Genomic DNA, 13839 nt, shown 5'->3' with positions numbered 1-13839 from the left:
TTCCACCAGTATATACCAGTACTAAAATGCTGACAGCCCAAAAATCCTAAGCAGGGACCTAGAGACCAATTGTGGTAATGCAGCTCTGAGACACTTTTATATGGATACAGGCTTTACCCCCAGCATCTAGCGGCCCACAAGGAACGACAGTGCCAGAAGTTCAAATCTGTGTACTTGGTAACCCTGACTTTCTTCTTTGTGGACTTCAATTATGTACATAGACAAATCTTTCAAATGAACACTGCATTTTTCAGAATGGATACCTGAAAAGGGTATGTGTACCAGTCAAAAAGTACTAAATGAAAGGCCCTTCCTTTGCTTGAAAAAAATCATCTTACTGCCATTGTGATTTGATATCATGAATATTTTTGTCCCCTGGTTTTACAGTGTCACTCTCGGGATGACTGATACCAACACTGATCGTGAAATCTAAAGGCTATTAGTACCAAAAGGGATGAAGGCACAGAAAGGAGAAGGTTAAACTTTAAAAAAATGCTTAAAATTGTTAAGCCATATTGATAAATCTTTATTGACAAAATATTGACATTGAGATACTTCTTGGAAGTATATAGTGTGTTAGAATTCTAACAAATTAAACACACAACACAAAAATATTTACATTCTGGTAAAGAAGACAATAAGGAAACATTTGTCATTTTAGCCAGCCTTTTCCAGCCTGCTGTGCTTCAAAAGTGTCAGTTCAGTTCCCAGAATTCCAAAAGCCATGTTGGTTGGGAATTCTGGGAGGTGAAAACCAACACTTCTAAAAGGCACAGGGCTGGAGAGGTTTGTTTTAGTAGCTGTATAATCTTGGAACAATTGACATTATTTATTTCAGTGCTTGAAATCTGTCCCTGTGGAAAATGGGTCAGGGTTGAAATGCCTTGTCTACACTGGTGCCCTCCAGCTATGTTGGACTACTATTCCCATCACACCCAGATGCTGGGTGTTATGGAAATTGCAGCCTTGCACATTTGGGAGGCCCAGAATTGGAAAGGCTGAAATATCTTCATATCCCTCCATACTCCTGTTTTAGCACAGCCCATTAATGGAAAGGAAGAAAAAAAAAAACACCTGAAGTTTTAGAATGAGGACTATTTTCTTTAAATTTCTTTCTGTCTTGCAGCAAAATTATAAGGGTTCCCTTCCCCTCACCCTTTACAACCTTTATCCTTTTCTTCAGAGGGTATCCATTTGGGGAAAAGCAAAACTTATTTTTAAAAAACAGAATTCGTTACTGCTACTTCATTTAGTTTTCACAACCACGTTGACGCCAGAAGTTATCATAAAAAGATTTACAGACTGCACAGCTTGTCATAAAATAAACTTAAAAAGCACACTGAACCTGTTTCAGGAGGAGAAAAAAAAGGACACTTCCTATCTGCCCGTCTTTAGCAACCTTTTCTTTAAAGCCCTACACCCTCCTTCATCCCCTTCCCGCAAGGTCTTTTAACCAACCAACCAACCAACCAACCAAAAAGGAAAAAAAAAGCATGCAGTTCAAGTTTCTGGAACAGGTGTATCGATTTTGGCTAGGTGGAATTTTCTCTCCCATAGACTGGGAGAAAATTAGAATTATTGTTAATAAGATTAAATCCCTCGTGAAGTGCAAGGTGTCCTATGCGGCTGCGTGAGTGTGTGCATTTCCCTTTGAAATTTGAAGTTATTTCATTCTGAATGGCAAGAAACTGAATATTGGTCAATCATCTGGTCTCGGTGATTTGGCTTTGACTGACAGTCTCTCCCTTCCCCACCCCTCGATCTCTCTCTCTCTTGCTCGTCCTCTCCCTCCCTCCCTCCCTCGCTCTCTTTTTTGTACCGGTGCAGGACCAGCGCGGTCAACGCTCGGACTGACTCTTGCCCCTGGCCGCTGCCTCTGTCTAAGCCAGAAGGGCCGTGCGAGCAAGCCGGAATCTGTCCTTCGCCCGGCCACGACACTCACTTTCCTGGGCTTGTCCCGAGCCTTGAACACGGGCGGTGTTCCTGGAAAAGTCTGTTAAGCGCCAGCATCCAGTTTCGCTTCTTTTTGCTGCTTCTTTTTCTACTTTTTAAAAGGGGTGGTTTAATCGTCGGACGTGACGTCGATCTCCTCTGGGCTGGCTTGCTTGGTGGCGATCCTCCACCGGTTAATATGATGGGTTCCTTTTTTCTTCTGTTGGGAGTCCGACCCTTCTTCTTCCAACTTCTGCCGCTTGAATTTTGTCCGCCGATTCTGAAACCAAACTTTTACCTGGGGAAGCACAAGGAGAGAGGGGGAGAAAACAGAGGCGGCTATTAAGCTTGGGCAGGTACTCCTTGCTAGGTAGACCAATTCATCATAATTAGCCAAAAAAGGGAGGGAGGGAGCGAGCGAGCCTTTTCTGCCCTTGTAATGCTGCAATTCTGTACCGCGGCGCTTCTTCCCAGATTCGAATAGGATAGGCCACTGGGGCTTAAGGTGCGAAGCAGACCAGGAAGCCACGAGTAAGTCCGAAAAGAAACTACTCACTCCGAAAATGTTCCTAATCGCCGCACCCTTCTTTACCCTCGACATCCTACAGACGCTGCGTTTGGTTTCAATTCCAGAATCGACTCTCGTCCACAGTCCTTCCCCGCCAAAGGACATTGGTGGTCACCTCACGCTTGTCCTTTCCAGCAGTATAAATGTATGAGTGAGCGCGTGCTGGCTCCTTCGTCCTCGCTACAATTACACGTTTAGCAACCGCCCAGAGAACTACCAGAAATCCCAAGAGCCACCTTCTGCCTACCTTTGCTATCAAGAGCCAGGATCGCAGGCGGGCCCAGGCGCGCGCACACGCACTATACATACATTAGGGTATTCCCGGCCTAATAAACATCCACTAGAGTTGCAAACCTAAACTTACGACTGTTACACGGAATTCTGGTTTCAAGCCTCGGTACAATTGTTCAGAAGTTAATTCAAAGATGGGTTATTTGTGAGCAGCTATAAAGGACAGGCTGGAATTGGTGGGTTGGTAAAGGTTTTTAAGCTTAAACCCTGAGAACTCCAGTCTTTCTCCTTGCAAAAACCGCACCCAACCATCCATCCCTATTTGTAGGAAATTTCTCCATTGCGTCTAATGGGGCTTCCTCTAAAGTAAGTGCCGGCATCATGAATGCCTGTGTTGTTTCTCCCCTACTTGCTCTGCCCAGAGCCTCGCAGGGTCTTGGAGCCTGACAATATGGCATTTCATGCAAGTTGGTGCTTTAAGATCCTATGCACGCTTACTGGGAAATAAATGCCATAGAAATTAACGGGACTTCCCGTGGCTTTGGAAGACAATGCCAGGATCAAAGGCAATCTCATTGACTTCACAGGAACACTGACCTCCTGCCTCCCTGGAACTCATTTAAGCCATAGTAATTGGGCTTTAAGATTAATCCCCCACTTTAGGCACAGTCCTTGGAAATATGCCCCCATTGATGTCAATTTAGGACTGCAGCTTTTCACCACTCGTTTTTAGCATTAGATTCCATCAGAAAACCAATAGGGCTTCCCTCCCAGGAAAATCATTTCGGATCATGATGCCAAGCGTTCAACACTCTTTACAAGTCCACTTGGATCACAGGATCGGATTTTGAATGCAAACGAGTAACTGGGGCATCTGACTGCATTCGAGCTACAAATGTTTATTCTGAATTAGGACACACTTCTATCACAGAACTGTGTTAAACTCTAGTTAACAAAGCCATGATAATTCTATTAACATAACCTGCTAAGCCAAATCATCTTATGGCTTAACCTAAAATGCTGGTTCACACAACAAATTAAAATCTAATGTGATTCGGTTTGCCTTAGCCTTGTGTGAACAGAGTCTTTGTGCTGTACAGGGACTTCCTGTTTTCTCCAGAATAGCTCTGTCACGATCTTGCTGGTCTGGGAGGAAAAATACCCTTTGGGATCTCAGTGGACTACTGACAGAAGTCTTAAGTCCATTTACCTGGACACAACCCCGGTGATTTTAAAAATGTTTACTGAAATTTGCTTCACGTGGTAGCAGTGCCTTGCCATCCTAACCTGTTTTGCTTCACTAATTCCATGGGTTGCCTTCCCCAAGAGTACAGCAGAACTGGGATCTGTGGCTGTTATCTAGACATCTGGATATATGTACATCCACCTGTATGCATTGCTCCATATGTTTGCCCATTTGAATCAATCCATGATACATACATATCATATGTCTACCATGTATGATATATACACATGATGTATGTATCTTAAAAAACCTGACTGGGAGGAAGAGGGGCTGCCTGTGTGTCATTTACTGCACAGTGGCAGTGATGTCTACATATTGTGGGTGTAATATACATAAATCTGGAATAGAATGAAGGTGTTCTGTTCTTGCAGAGAAGGGAATATTCAGCTATTCAGTCTCCCTTTAGATCTGTTTATGTGTGTGTGTGATCACACCTGTCCCCATTTCCTGAGTCTCCATGTCTCCTCTCTGTAGTGCACATTTTGTTATATTAGAGTACATTTTGCATAAGAAAGTTTTTAGGAATGGAGACAGTGCTTAGGAATTCCGGGGTTCAAGTTTTTACTATTAATCACCATGGCCTTATTGAAGATACTTAAACACAAAATAACTAAGCCAGACTTCTTTTTAATTCCCCCTCCACCCACTTTCTGCCATCCTTCGTGAAAACCGTTTGATCTCTCCACTGAAAAGCAGTTCTTACTGTCGGACCTTAGAAACCGATTAACAGACAGGCCTACCAACATTTAGCCCAAACTCAGCTAGGTTCCAGGTTAATTTAGGAGGGGAAAAATCCCTTTAAAGATGGAGGAGGGGATTATTCTACCGTAATTAAAAATAATCAAAAGGGGGGGGGGGAGAGTGGCGAACGAGCTCAGTTAATTAAGGAGGAGGTTCGATTTCTGCCAACTTCAAATAGAGCCTCCTTTTGTATCAAGCGCCTCTGTCTTATCAAAGGAGAGAAGGGAACGCATTTCCCCTAGAAGCCTGGGTGACTGCGATTCGACGTTAAAAACGGGGAAGTCCTTCAGGTTAGTCACCTTAGGAAAGAAGGGGGAAAGAAGTCGCCATGAATTTGCGTTGTCTCTCCGAAATCCAAATCAAACACAACCTGCTGATGCTGCCAGTCATTTAATAACAGATTATATCGATCCCGAAATTACCTCCAGAGCGAGTGGAAGTGACTCCCTGTCGCGGCCAAAGGTAAACGCGGTTTTAAAAGAAGGAAAAGGAAAGGGAGCACTTTCTGTTCTGATTCAGCCTGGAAATGCCTGATAAAGACTTTGCACGGGAGGCGGGGGGGGGGAGGGAAAAATCCGAAAACGGGACCATTTTAATCAGCCACTTTAACCCGCTTCGCTGCCCTTTCTGAAGCTCTTCGCTGCCAGACGCCTTTCCCCACATCTCGGCTGCATTTTCATATTCTCTACCGAAGCCCCTTCTTTAAATAGTGAGCGGGGAACAAGGGGTGAGTTTAATTTGCTTTTCAGCGTGCTAATTGAAGGGGACGACGGTTCATTTCTCCACGCCGATCTCCAAAGGGGAGCTCATTTTGTCGGGGGCTGGGGGCCTGACACCGCCACAATAGACCCCGACCAGCTTCGGAATCAAGCGGGACAAAGACCACCTTAAAGGCCGCTTTGCCCGTGGAAATCAGCTTGTCAGCAGCCCCTTGTTCGGCGAACCTCATCAAAGTGTCGATCCATTGACTGGGGTTTTGTTAAGGGAGGCACGTTTAAAACAAAAGATCCAACCTCTTCCATGCTCTCCTCCGCTCCGCTCCGCCCCAAGAAAGGCAGGAAGGGGGGGGGGAGGAGGAAAAAGTGTTACAACTTAATCCGACCCAAGAACGTTACTGTTTACTGGGAACTTTGAACTAAGCTGGGTCTATTTTTTCCCTTCTTCTTCCCCTCCCGCTTCTCTCCTTTCCTTTAAACACAAGAACAACGTCGCGGAGGAAGCGTGTTTCTTTCGAAGTGGCTTGGAGGGGAGAGAAAGGCTCCCGAATTTAAGGGATGCCACAGTAACCAAGCTGAGCGACAATTGAGAGCTCAGGCGAAGGAATCTTCTCAAAACCCCCACCTTAAACCAACCCTCTGGTTTCAAAGGTGCAGGCCCCCAGAAGGCAGCTGGGCTTGCTAACAGGCAGCCTGAACGATGAATTTGATCTGCTTTCCCCTCTTCCTCCTCCTCCTCGCCCCCTCTCCCCCAAGGTTAATACAATAGATCATTATCCTAAGCACACTTTTCCAAGAATCTCCTACGGCCTCATCTAGGCAATTGTCAAACAACGCCATTCTCCCCATTGCATTGCCCGGCGCACCAGCTTTTTGAGTCTATCCCCACCCGCACCCCCAAAATGTCATTGGTCATTCCGTTAGGCTGGAGAACATCCGCTCTTCTCAACGGCGGAATTTCCAAAGAGTCCGGAATTCTAGTCACCAGGAAAAACGCCAAACTCTCGACCCACAAAACCATGGAGGCGGTTTTAAGAAGGTTCGGGCTTCACTGCAGCGCGGAGGACATCTTTAAAAGCCGCGTGGAAATCCGTGGGATTTAAACGCCAGGCCAGTACATCCAACAGCTTGTTCCCCTATATCTTTGCTCGGAAATAGTTCCGTCGCAATCAGATTCGGGGCTTCTAAGCTCACTACCGGCCCAGGGCCGAAATCCAGTTATTTATCAAGACACATGTAAAGAAAAACAAACAGGAAATGCTTACTTTCAATTTCAAAAACAAACCGGGAAGGGGAAAAAACAGTGTTTTTCCCCCTTACGGACACGTGTTCTAGAGTGTGAAATACATTTTTAAATATAGATTTTATTTAAAACAAAAACAATCCCAAAACAAGTCCACACCCTAAATAAGAACACAATAACTAACCAAAAGAACACACCCTTTGTACTCCAAGTTTCAAAACTGGCACGAGATAAATCTAGAGGTCCAAGGAACAGTTTTAAGCCCTGTAATACTTAAAAACTCCTCAAAGATGAAGAAGCCCTAACATCGAACTCATGTTTTATTCCTCTGCCTTGAAATTTGGCCCCAGATAATCCTCACTGCGTGAGCCAAAACCTGTTAAGCCGATCTGCCTTGATCAGCGGTGTAATCCTAGGCAGGTCTACTTAGAAGTCAGTCCCACTGAATTGAATGGACCGGGCTTCCAAGCAAGGCATATAGGATTGCAGTGGGGAGATGATAAATGCCTTTCGCTGTCACTCAGGCGAAAGATCTTATTTTATTTAGACTCCAAGGAGCACGTAGCGAGATCTACAGCAACCACTGGCTTTAGGCACTGAATAGACAGACATATTTGAGAAAATAAGCACGAGAGGGACATTACTTTCTTTCTTTAAAGAAGGTTAACAGAAGGAGACGGCTCCGGCTTTCCCCACCAACACCGCCCTTATATTTCACGCGCTTTACACAGGAAGCAAGTGGTGTTTTTTCCCTCCTCCTTCCTACCTGAGTTTCCGTGAGGCTGAGGCTGTGGGCCAGTTGCTTTCTCTCTGCCCCGACGACGTAGTGATTTTTTTCAAAAGCGTGCTCCAGCCTCAGTAACTGGGATGGGGAAAAAGCGGTGCGGATCCGTTTCGGTTTCCGGGCCAGTGCGTTGTGCAAGAGGAAACTCTCCGGGCTGGTTTCATTACCTGGATAGGCAGAAGAAAAAAGTAAAGGAACAAAGAAGCAGGAGCCAACCAAGCCCGGCTAAATACTTTTTTTTGCATTTCTCTTTCTGCGGGGGGGGGGGGGCAAATAAAACGCCATCCCTTCTTTATTTGGCCCTTTTCTGACACACGATTTGTTGCTTCGCTAGAGCTTCGGTTCTCCCTCGAAGGAGGACTGGAATTAACTGCCTTCCCTTTTCTCGTACTTATCTCCAGAAAGGAAATTGGGGAGGGGGATGAAGCTGAGGGTATATTAATTGGCTAGTTTGGTATTCTTTTGCGGGAGGAAAGATGCGGTTTAGGTGTGCTTCGAAAGCACCAAACTTCGAATTAAGGGGAGTCAACAGTAACAAACCGACGAATTATTTCCCACATCGGTCAGTCTCCTCCACAAGCCAGGAGGTACTCCGGGAAAGGTGAAAAAAGAATCTTTAGGGTGACCCAGTTTTGTAAATAGATCCCCCACCCGCATCCACTTCAAACTCCCGCTTTATTCTCTCCTCGTCGCGAACCCAAGCGCTGTTCCTTCCTCTTCCTCTTCCTCTCCTCCTTGCCTGCCGCTTTTGTATTATTCTGAAAACCCTCTTTGTCAGTTCCCTAGTAAGTTAAGGAGGTAGAGTTACTGTCCTCGCCACTGTCCGTTTTGAAAAATGGGCCGGAGGAACTGCTCTTGCCAAAGTTGGTTTTACAAAATGCAGAGTCCTCCTCCTCCACTTCCTCCTCTTATCCAAAATGCGAACAAACGGCACAGTGCGAGTTTGCCTTAGAAATAAGTCGCACTGAATTCATTGGGCCTTTCTCCTAAACTAAAAAAAAAAAAGGCGTGGGTGTTTTCCTCTTTGGTGGGCGCGCGCACACACACACACACGCACTCAGGCTGCATTCATCCACTGCAAAACATTTTCAGTAAAGGTTTGAAAATGTTACCCCAATCGCCTGTCAATTTTGTTCTATTGGTTTCCTTGTCCTGCTATTTCGCTCCTTTCCGGAGAGGGAAAGGCCGATGCCGCAGCCAAGCCCTTCCTTTCCGCTGGCGCTCTTCAAGAAGAAGAACACAACGGAGCGAGGATTACGGAGTGAGCGAAACCCTTAATTTTCCACCCAGAGCTTAGTCGCATAATCGTCACCCACTCGCTGCCTTATCTTCCTTCTGGGGAACCGCTCCAACCCCGCCTGTGAGGATTTCACCTTTTTTTCTTCCACACCCCGAATATGTATCCCATAATGGATTTGTGGGACAGCCTTTATTTATTTATTTGGGGGGGGAGAGAAGGAAAGCTTCATAAAATAACTGAAATGCGTATGAATACCTTTCCAAGGCATTGACACGCATGAGGACAGCAACTACACGCACACAGCAGGAGCACACACATAGCAGGATGGGTGCCTTACGGGCATAGGCAGCGGGTGGAGATCTCTCAGACTGATTGCTGTTCTCTCCCCCCTCCCCCGCCCCCCATATCAGCCTTCAAAAGTCTTAATCACTTGGCCTCCCAATTTCTCTCTCTCTCTCTCCCCCTCGTCCTAACCCTCCCTTCTCTCTCTTTTTCTCTCTCTGGCCGTCTCACCTGCCACCGGTCCTTTCGCCCTCTCTTCTGTTTAGTGATAATTTTATGTGAACCGAAGGCAAGGGAAGGGAAAAGCTGTTGGTCAGGAGTCTCTCCCAAGGCTTCACAGCTATACTTTGTGTTGTTCTGGAGATCCCCCGGTTCACTGGAAAATGACAGCGGAGGGGGAAAGAAGCCAAACCAAAACACAGGGAAGCGACTGCAGGGCGACCTAAGTTGTTGTTGTTTTCCTGAGAAGTTAAGACCCGTGGAGACCCTGGACTTTAAAGGAATTGATTCCCAGGAACTTCCCTTAGAAGCTGCACTTCGGAAGTCGGTTACTGCAACCCGATGGACTCACAAGAAATCGGGCTAAGGAATGTGTGTGTGTGTGTTTGTACTTCAGTTAGTTAGATATAGATACACAATACAAAGTCCTCCCTTTAAGCCATTCGGGGAGTTTCTCGAAGTAGTAGTTTGGGTATTTGAGTTCATGAGGCAGCAGTAACTCCAAATGCGTGTCACCTTTGGTTTGTCTATTTAAAAATAAATTCAGTTGTGAGATTTTAAAAGTCGCTCTAACATTAACAAGAATTCGCTTCTGCCCCGCCCCTTTGTTCTCCTCCCGTTTTAATAAACTCTAGTGTCTTTTCACTGGATTTTCCAGCGATAACTTAATTTACTGGAGAAGTGCCCCCCCCCTCCGCCTTAAGCTAAATGGTTAGGCCAGTTTATTTGGCGGTAAGCTGCAGACGAGCAGCAAAATAGAAAAAGAAAACCCTAAGCCGAAAGCCAGGAATTTCCACAAAGATTCCCTGTCTTCTCCGAGGGGGAAAGGGGCTCCTTTGAGCCGAATCGACTACGTGAATCAAGGATCCCGAAGAACCCTGCCCGCTCCATCCGCGTTTCCACCCTCACCGGACCGCTTATCGAGGCGGGCAAGAGCCCCGCTGATCCACCAAAAGAGAGGGAGCAAGAGAGCAAGCGGCAGCTCCCTGAGGCCGCTTCTGGACTAGTCCACACGTTATTGCCCGTTGACGCACGTAGCTTTGTCCCGTGGCAGGGACAAAGAGCCGCGACCTCCTCCTCGCTCACACCTGAACTTTAACGCGGTGGGAGCTGGCGACGCGAGTGCCGCCCTTTCCTTGGAGCTTACCTTGGAACCGGTGGCCCAGATACCGATATCGGTGTATGAGCCAGGGGTAGAAGGTGGATGGGTCCCTTTGCTGCGAGGCGAAGAGCGGGTGAGGCGAGGGCGAGGAAGGCAGCGGGTGGGCGGCCAAGGCGTGGGGCGGGGGCACGGGGTGGACCGGGACGGCGGCGGGATTCGGCGGGTGGGAGACAGCCTCGGCGAAGACCAAGTCCGGGTTGGAGTAGACTCCCCGGCCGCCCGAGTGGAAGCCGTTGAGGAATGGATTCATGGGGCTGGAGTTGGCATAGCTGAGCGCCGCCGGTCGGATGGGCTCCTCGGCGCGGGAGGCGGGCAAGGCAGGGCTGTCTTTGGCCACCAGAGACTCGATGGTGAAGCAGCGTTTCGGGGTGGGCTGGAACATCCTGGCGACGAGCAGACGATCCGGCTGGCCTCCCGCTTGCCGCCGCCGCCGCCTCTCCTGCTCGGGATCCTGGCCGGGAGATCGGAGGGTTCGGCCCGCCTAGATCCAGAGTCTGGCCGCCGGACGGCCGCCAGCGACGGCAACAGGAGGGAAGCTGGCTGGCCGCATTAAGAGGCGAGCGCCCGAAAGGGAGACGCTCTCTGCAGCCGCTCCTCTCCGCTCGCTCGCTCCCTTCATCCACCAAGGGGGAAAAAGTTGCTGGGCGAAGTTCTGCCTTCTGGGTTTTTTTCTTCTTCTTCTCCCCCCTTTCTTCGCCCACCCCCCGCCCGTCCACCCTCCCGCTCGCTCCTTCCTTCCTTCGCGCAGCGCCCGAGGCGGCCCCTTTTAAGTCCAGCGGCAATCCATGAAGGAGAGCGATCGGGTCCCTTTGCCCAAAGTGGCGCAAACGATTTGTTAGTTCATGGGCCTAATTAGTGCCGCGGATCACATAAACAGCTTCCTCTGAAGCCTGGTAAATGGCTTGATGATTGGTCGCTATTACTCGCCTTGAGGTTGAAGGGGGAAGACTCTTTAAAGTGCGTCAGAGGGGAGAGGCAAACTTCTGGCCGACGCGATCCTGGAGGGATGGATCCAGGCCCGACTGGAATGGACTCCTCCGCCTGCCAGGCGAGACTGAAGGGGCGAGGGAGGGAGAGGCGCAAAATCACCAGAGGAGGCTGGAAGAGACAGACGCAGCAGCAGCAGGCGGTGGTCCCGCGGGCGGAATCAAAGCTCGCCTGGAGTCAGGTAGGAACAGGGGTGGTTTCACAGCTTTGAGGAGGGATGGGGAGGAGCTGGGGGAGGGAGGGGGGAAGAAGGGAGTCACTCCGCTGGCTTAAAACAAAAACCCCAAACGGGCATGCCGAACTCCCCTAACGCCGCGCTTCAGTGGGAAGGAGGAGCTGAGTTTTCGGGAAAAGATGTAGGATCCTGGCCTCCCGGGCTGAGTCGTGGGGGGCCGCAGCAGTTCCCTCGTTCTAGCGACTTCTCACACTCCCTTTAAACCTCGGAGGCCTCCCCCGTCAGACCTGCAGCGCGGGGAGGGCACTTTCCCCTTCTAAGGCTCCCCTCCGGGACTTTTCCGGAACTCGTTTCGGGAGCCCTCACAAGTCTGACGTTTTCTCCTCCCGAAAGAACTTGGCGGGGAGGGCGCGCGCGTCGGGAAGAGGCAGGTCCGCGCCTTCCCGGGCTCTTCTGGCAGGCTGCATCTTGGAAGAGACTCCTAGAACAGAGATTAGGGCAGGAGGACACAAAGCTGAGCTGGTGGTGAAGAGACGGGCGCGTCATCCGGGAATCCGGCTTCGTCCGGGTTTTCGAGATTGCCGTGGCGTTCGGGGACGATTTTTAGGGCCGAGTCCTCCTGCTCCGATTGGCTGCCGCGGTCGAATAATTATGATCACATCCTTACACTGCGGGCCACTGCTTAGTGTTTATTGGTAGTTAAGGATCTATTATCTATTCATCAACCTCCTATTTTTACCAATTACACTCCCCTAAAGTGAGGTACCAGCAGGTATTTTTCACGTTTACCATTAATGATTAAAAAAAAATCTGCGCATTTTAAATCTATTGGGCGATGTGATTTATTTTCTGAAAGGCGAGGAATTGTGCGTGGAGAAGCATATTTCTGCGGTACAAGAAAGAATGACAAATCCTGTTTCAGAACGCCCTAATTTTCTCCTGTTTTATTTTTCCTGCCTTCTTCCCACTCTTTTACAGAAAGGTAAATAATTCAGGATGTTTGACAGGGTTGTTTAAGTTGATCAGCACATTCATATAATTGGAAACCTATCTGCCTTTTTCATAACAGCTGCGAAAATCCCCACTCCCAACCCCCAATAAAATAAAACAAGGAAAAATGTTGCTCCAGAACTTAGGATGACCAGGAATCTCTCGTGGGAACGGTAGTTAGAACGCCCTGTCTAAACGCTTGGGAATTCCCCTCAGCTGGGTATTTTGTGTGTTTCTCATACGAAATGTATTTTTATCCATAGTCCACGCGCACCACTTTTATATTTCCTTCTATTCGACATACAAAATAACATAAAATACAAATATATTGGGTATAAATATATATTCTTATAAATGAATGTTGCTGAAATTAACACATTTATTAATATCATATATAATAATTATATAAAAGCCAAATATTCCTCGATTGGTTGTATGTAGGTGAAAGGGGAGCGCAGATTAGAAACGCTTTCGGCTGTGTGCCTCCATGAAGACCGAAGCGAACTGGTGCTGGTGTTCTCTAGTCTGCCCGCCTCGCTTGCGTTCCCTCCTCTTATTCTTCCTCATATCCTGATGTGTTGGTGTGTGTTTTATATCAGATGAATATTTAATTCAGTTAAGCCTTAGAAAGAAAAGGGACAGTTCCTATACCTTTGCAGATGAACTTGCTTTCACTTTTCTAACTGGCCGATTCCAAGCGTCTTTTCATTTCCCTCAAAGAGATTAACCTGCACTGTAAAACAGTCCATTCCGCCCCCCTCCCGCCCCCCCAACTTTCGTTTCACACGACTAAATATTTTGGCTACAGCCTTAGAAAAGAATAGCAACGTGGGAAGAGTGGCCTTGGAAAGGGCATTTTGTATCTCTAGGAGAATATAGTAATCATGCCGTTAATCTGGAGTTGAAGAATTCTCTTTATCCAAGTGTTTTGGATTCATTAACAAAGAATTTAAGGGATCGCCGTTCCTCTTCCACTCCTAAACGTGGAACGGGGAATCAACTCACTCCTCCCGGGGGCACTTTTATCTCTGCCTAAGTGTGAACACCGAATACGGTAAGGATAATTTGCTTTATCCCGGGTATACATAGAAGGAGAATTCTCCTGGAATCAGCGGACTTCACTAGCTCCGACGGATTGGCGGGCCAATAGGTCTAAGCACTCTTTACTCGAGATATGCTATAGAAAAATAGGTACAGCAGTGTGACTGGAACAGGGAGAGAAATAGAGACTTGGAAGAGGAGCCTTCAAGGGCCACTTCCAAGCCAAACCAAGTTTGTGTCTTAAAAGTTCCCAAACGGTGGTGGTGGTGAGTGATCATTTAG

General features: G+C 47.8%; 1 protein-coding gene across 2 annotated transcripts; it reads right to left on the bottom strand.

The window, feature by feature from the left end:
- Nucleotides 1-515: 515 nt before the first annotated feature.
- EMX2 (empty spiracles homeobox 2) lies at nucleotides 516-11028 on the bottom strand. Of its 2 annotated transcripts, XM_063306145.1 has the most exons (3): nucleotides 10350-11028; nucleotides 7444-7628; nucleotides 516-2230 (listed from the first exon to the last, which is right to left on the bottom strand). In XM_063306145.1, the coding sequence occupies exons 1-3, from the start codon at nucleotides 10744-10746 to the stop codon at nucleotides 2063-2065; spliced, it is 750 nt and encodes a 249-aa protein (XP_063162215.1). In that variant the 5' UTR covers nucleotides 10747-11028; the 3' UTR covers nucleotides 516-2062. The 2 variants fall into 2 exon arrangements, with proteins under 2 accessions (XP_063162215.1, XP_063162216.1); XM_063306146.1 differs by lacking the exon at nucleotides 7444-7628 and having other exon boundaries at nucleotides 2127-2230.
- Nucleotides 11029-13839: the final 2811 nt, after the last annotated feature.

Source organism: Candoia aspera, chromosome 6 (assembly GCF_035149785.1).
Source record: "Candoia aspera isolate rCanAsp1 chromosome 6, rCanAsp1.hap2, whole genome shotgun sequence".
Taxonomy (NCBI): Eukaryota; Metazoa; Chordata; class Lepidosauria; order Squamata; family Boidae; genus Candoia; species Candoia aspera.
The sequence above is the reverse complement of the archived record's forward strand: the minus strand, read 5'-3'. Positions and strand labels throughout refer to the sequence as shown.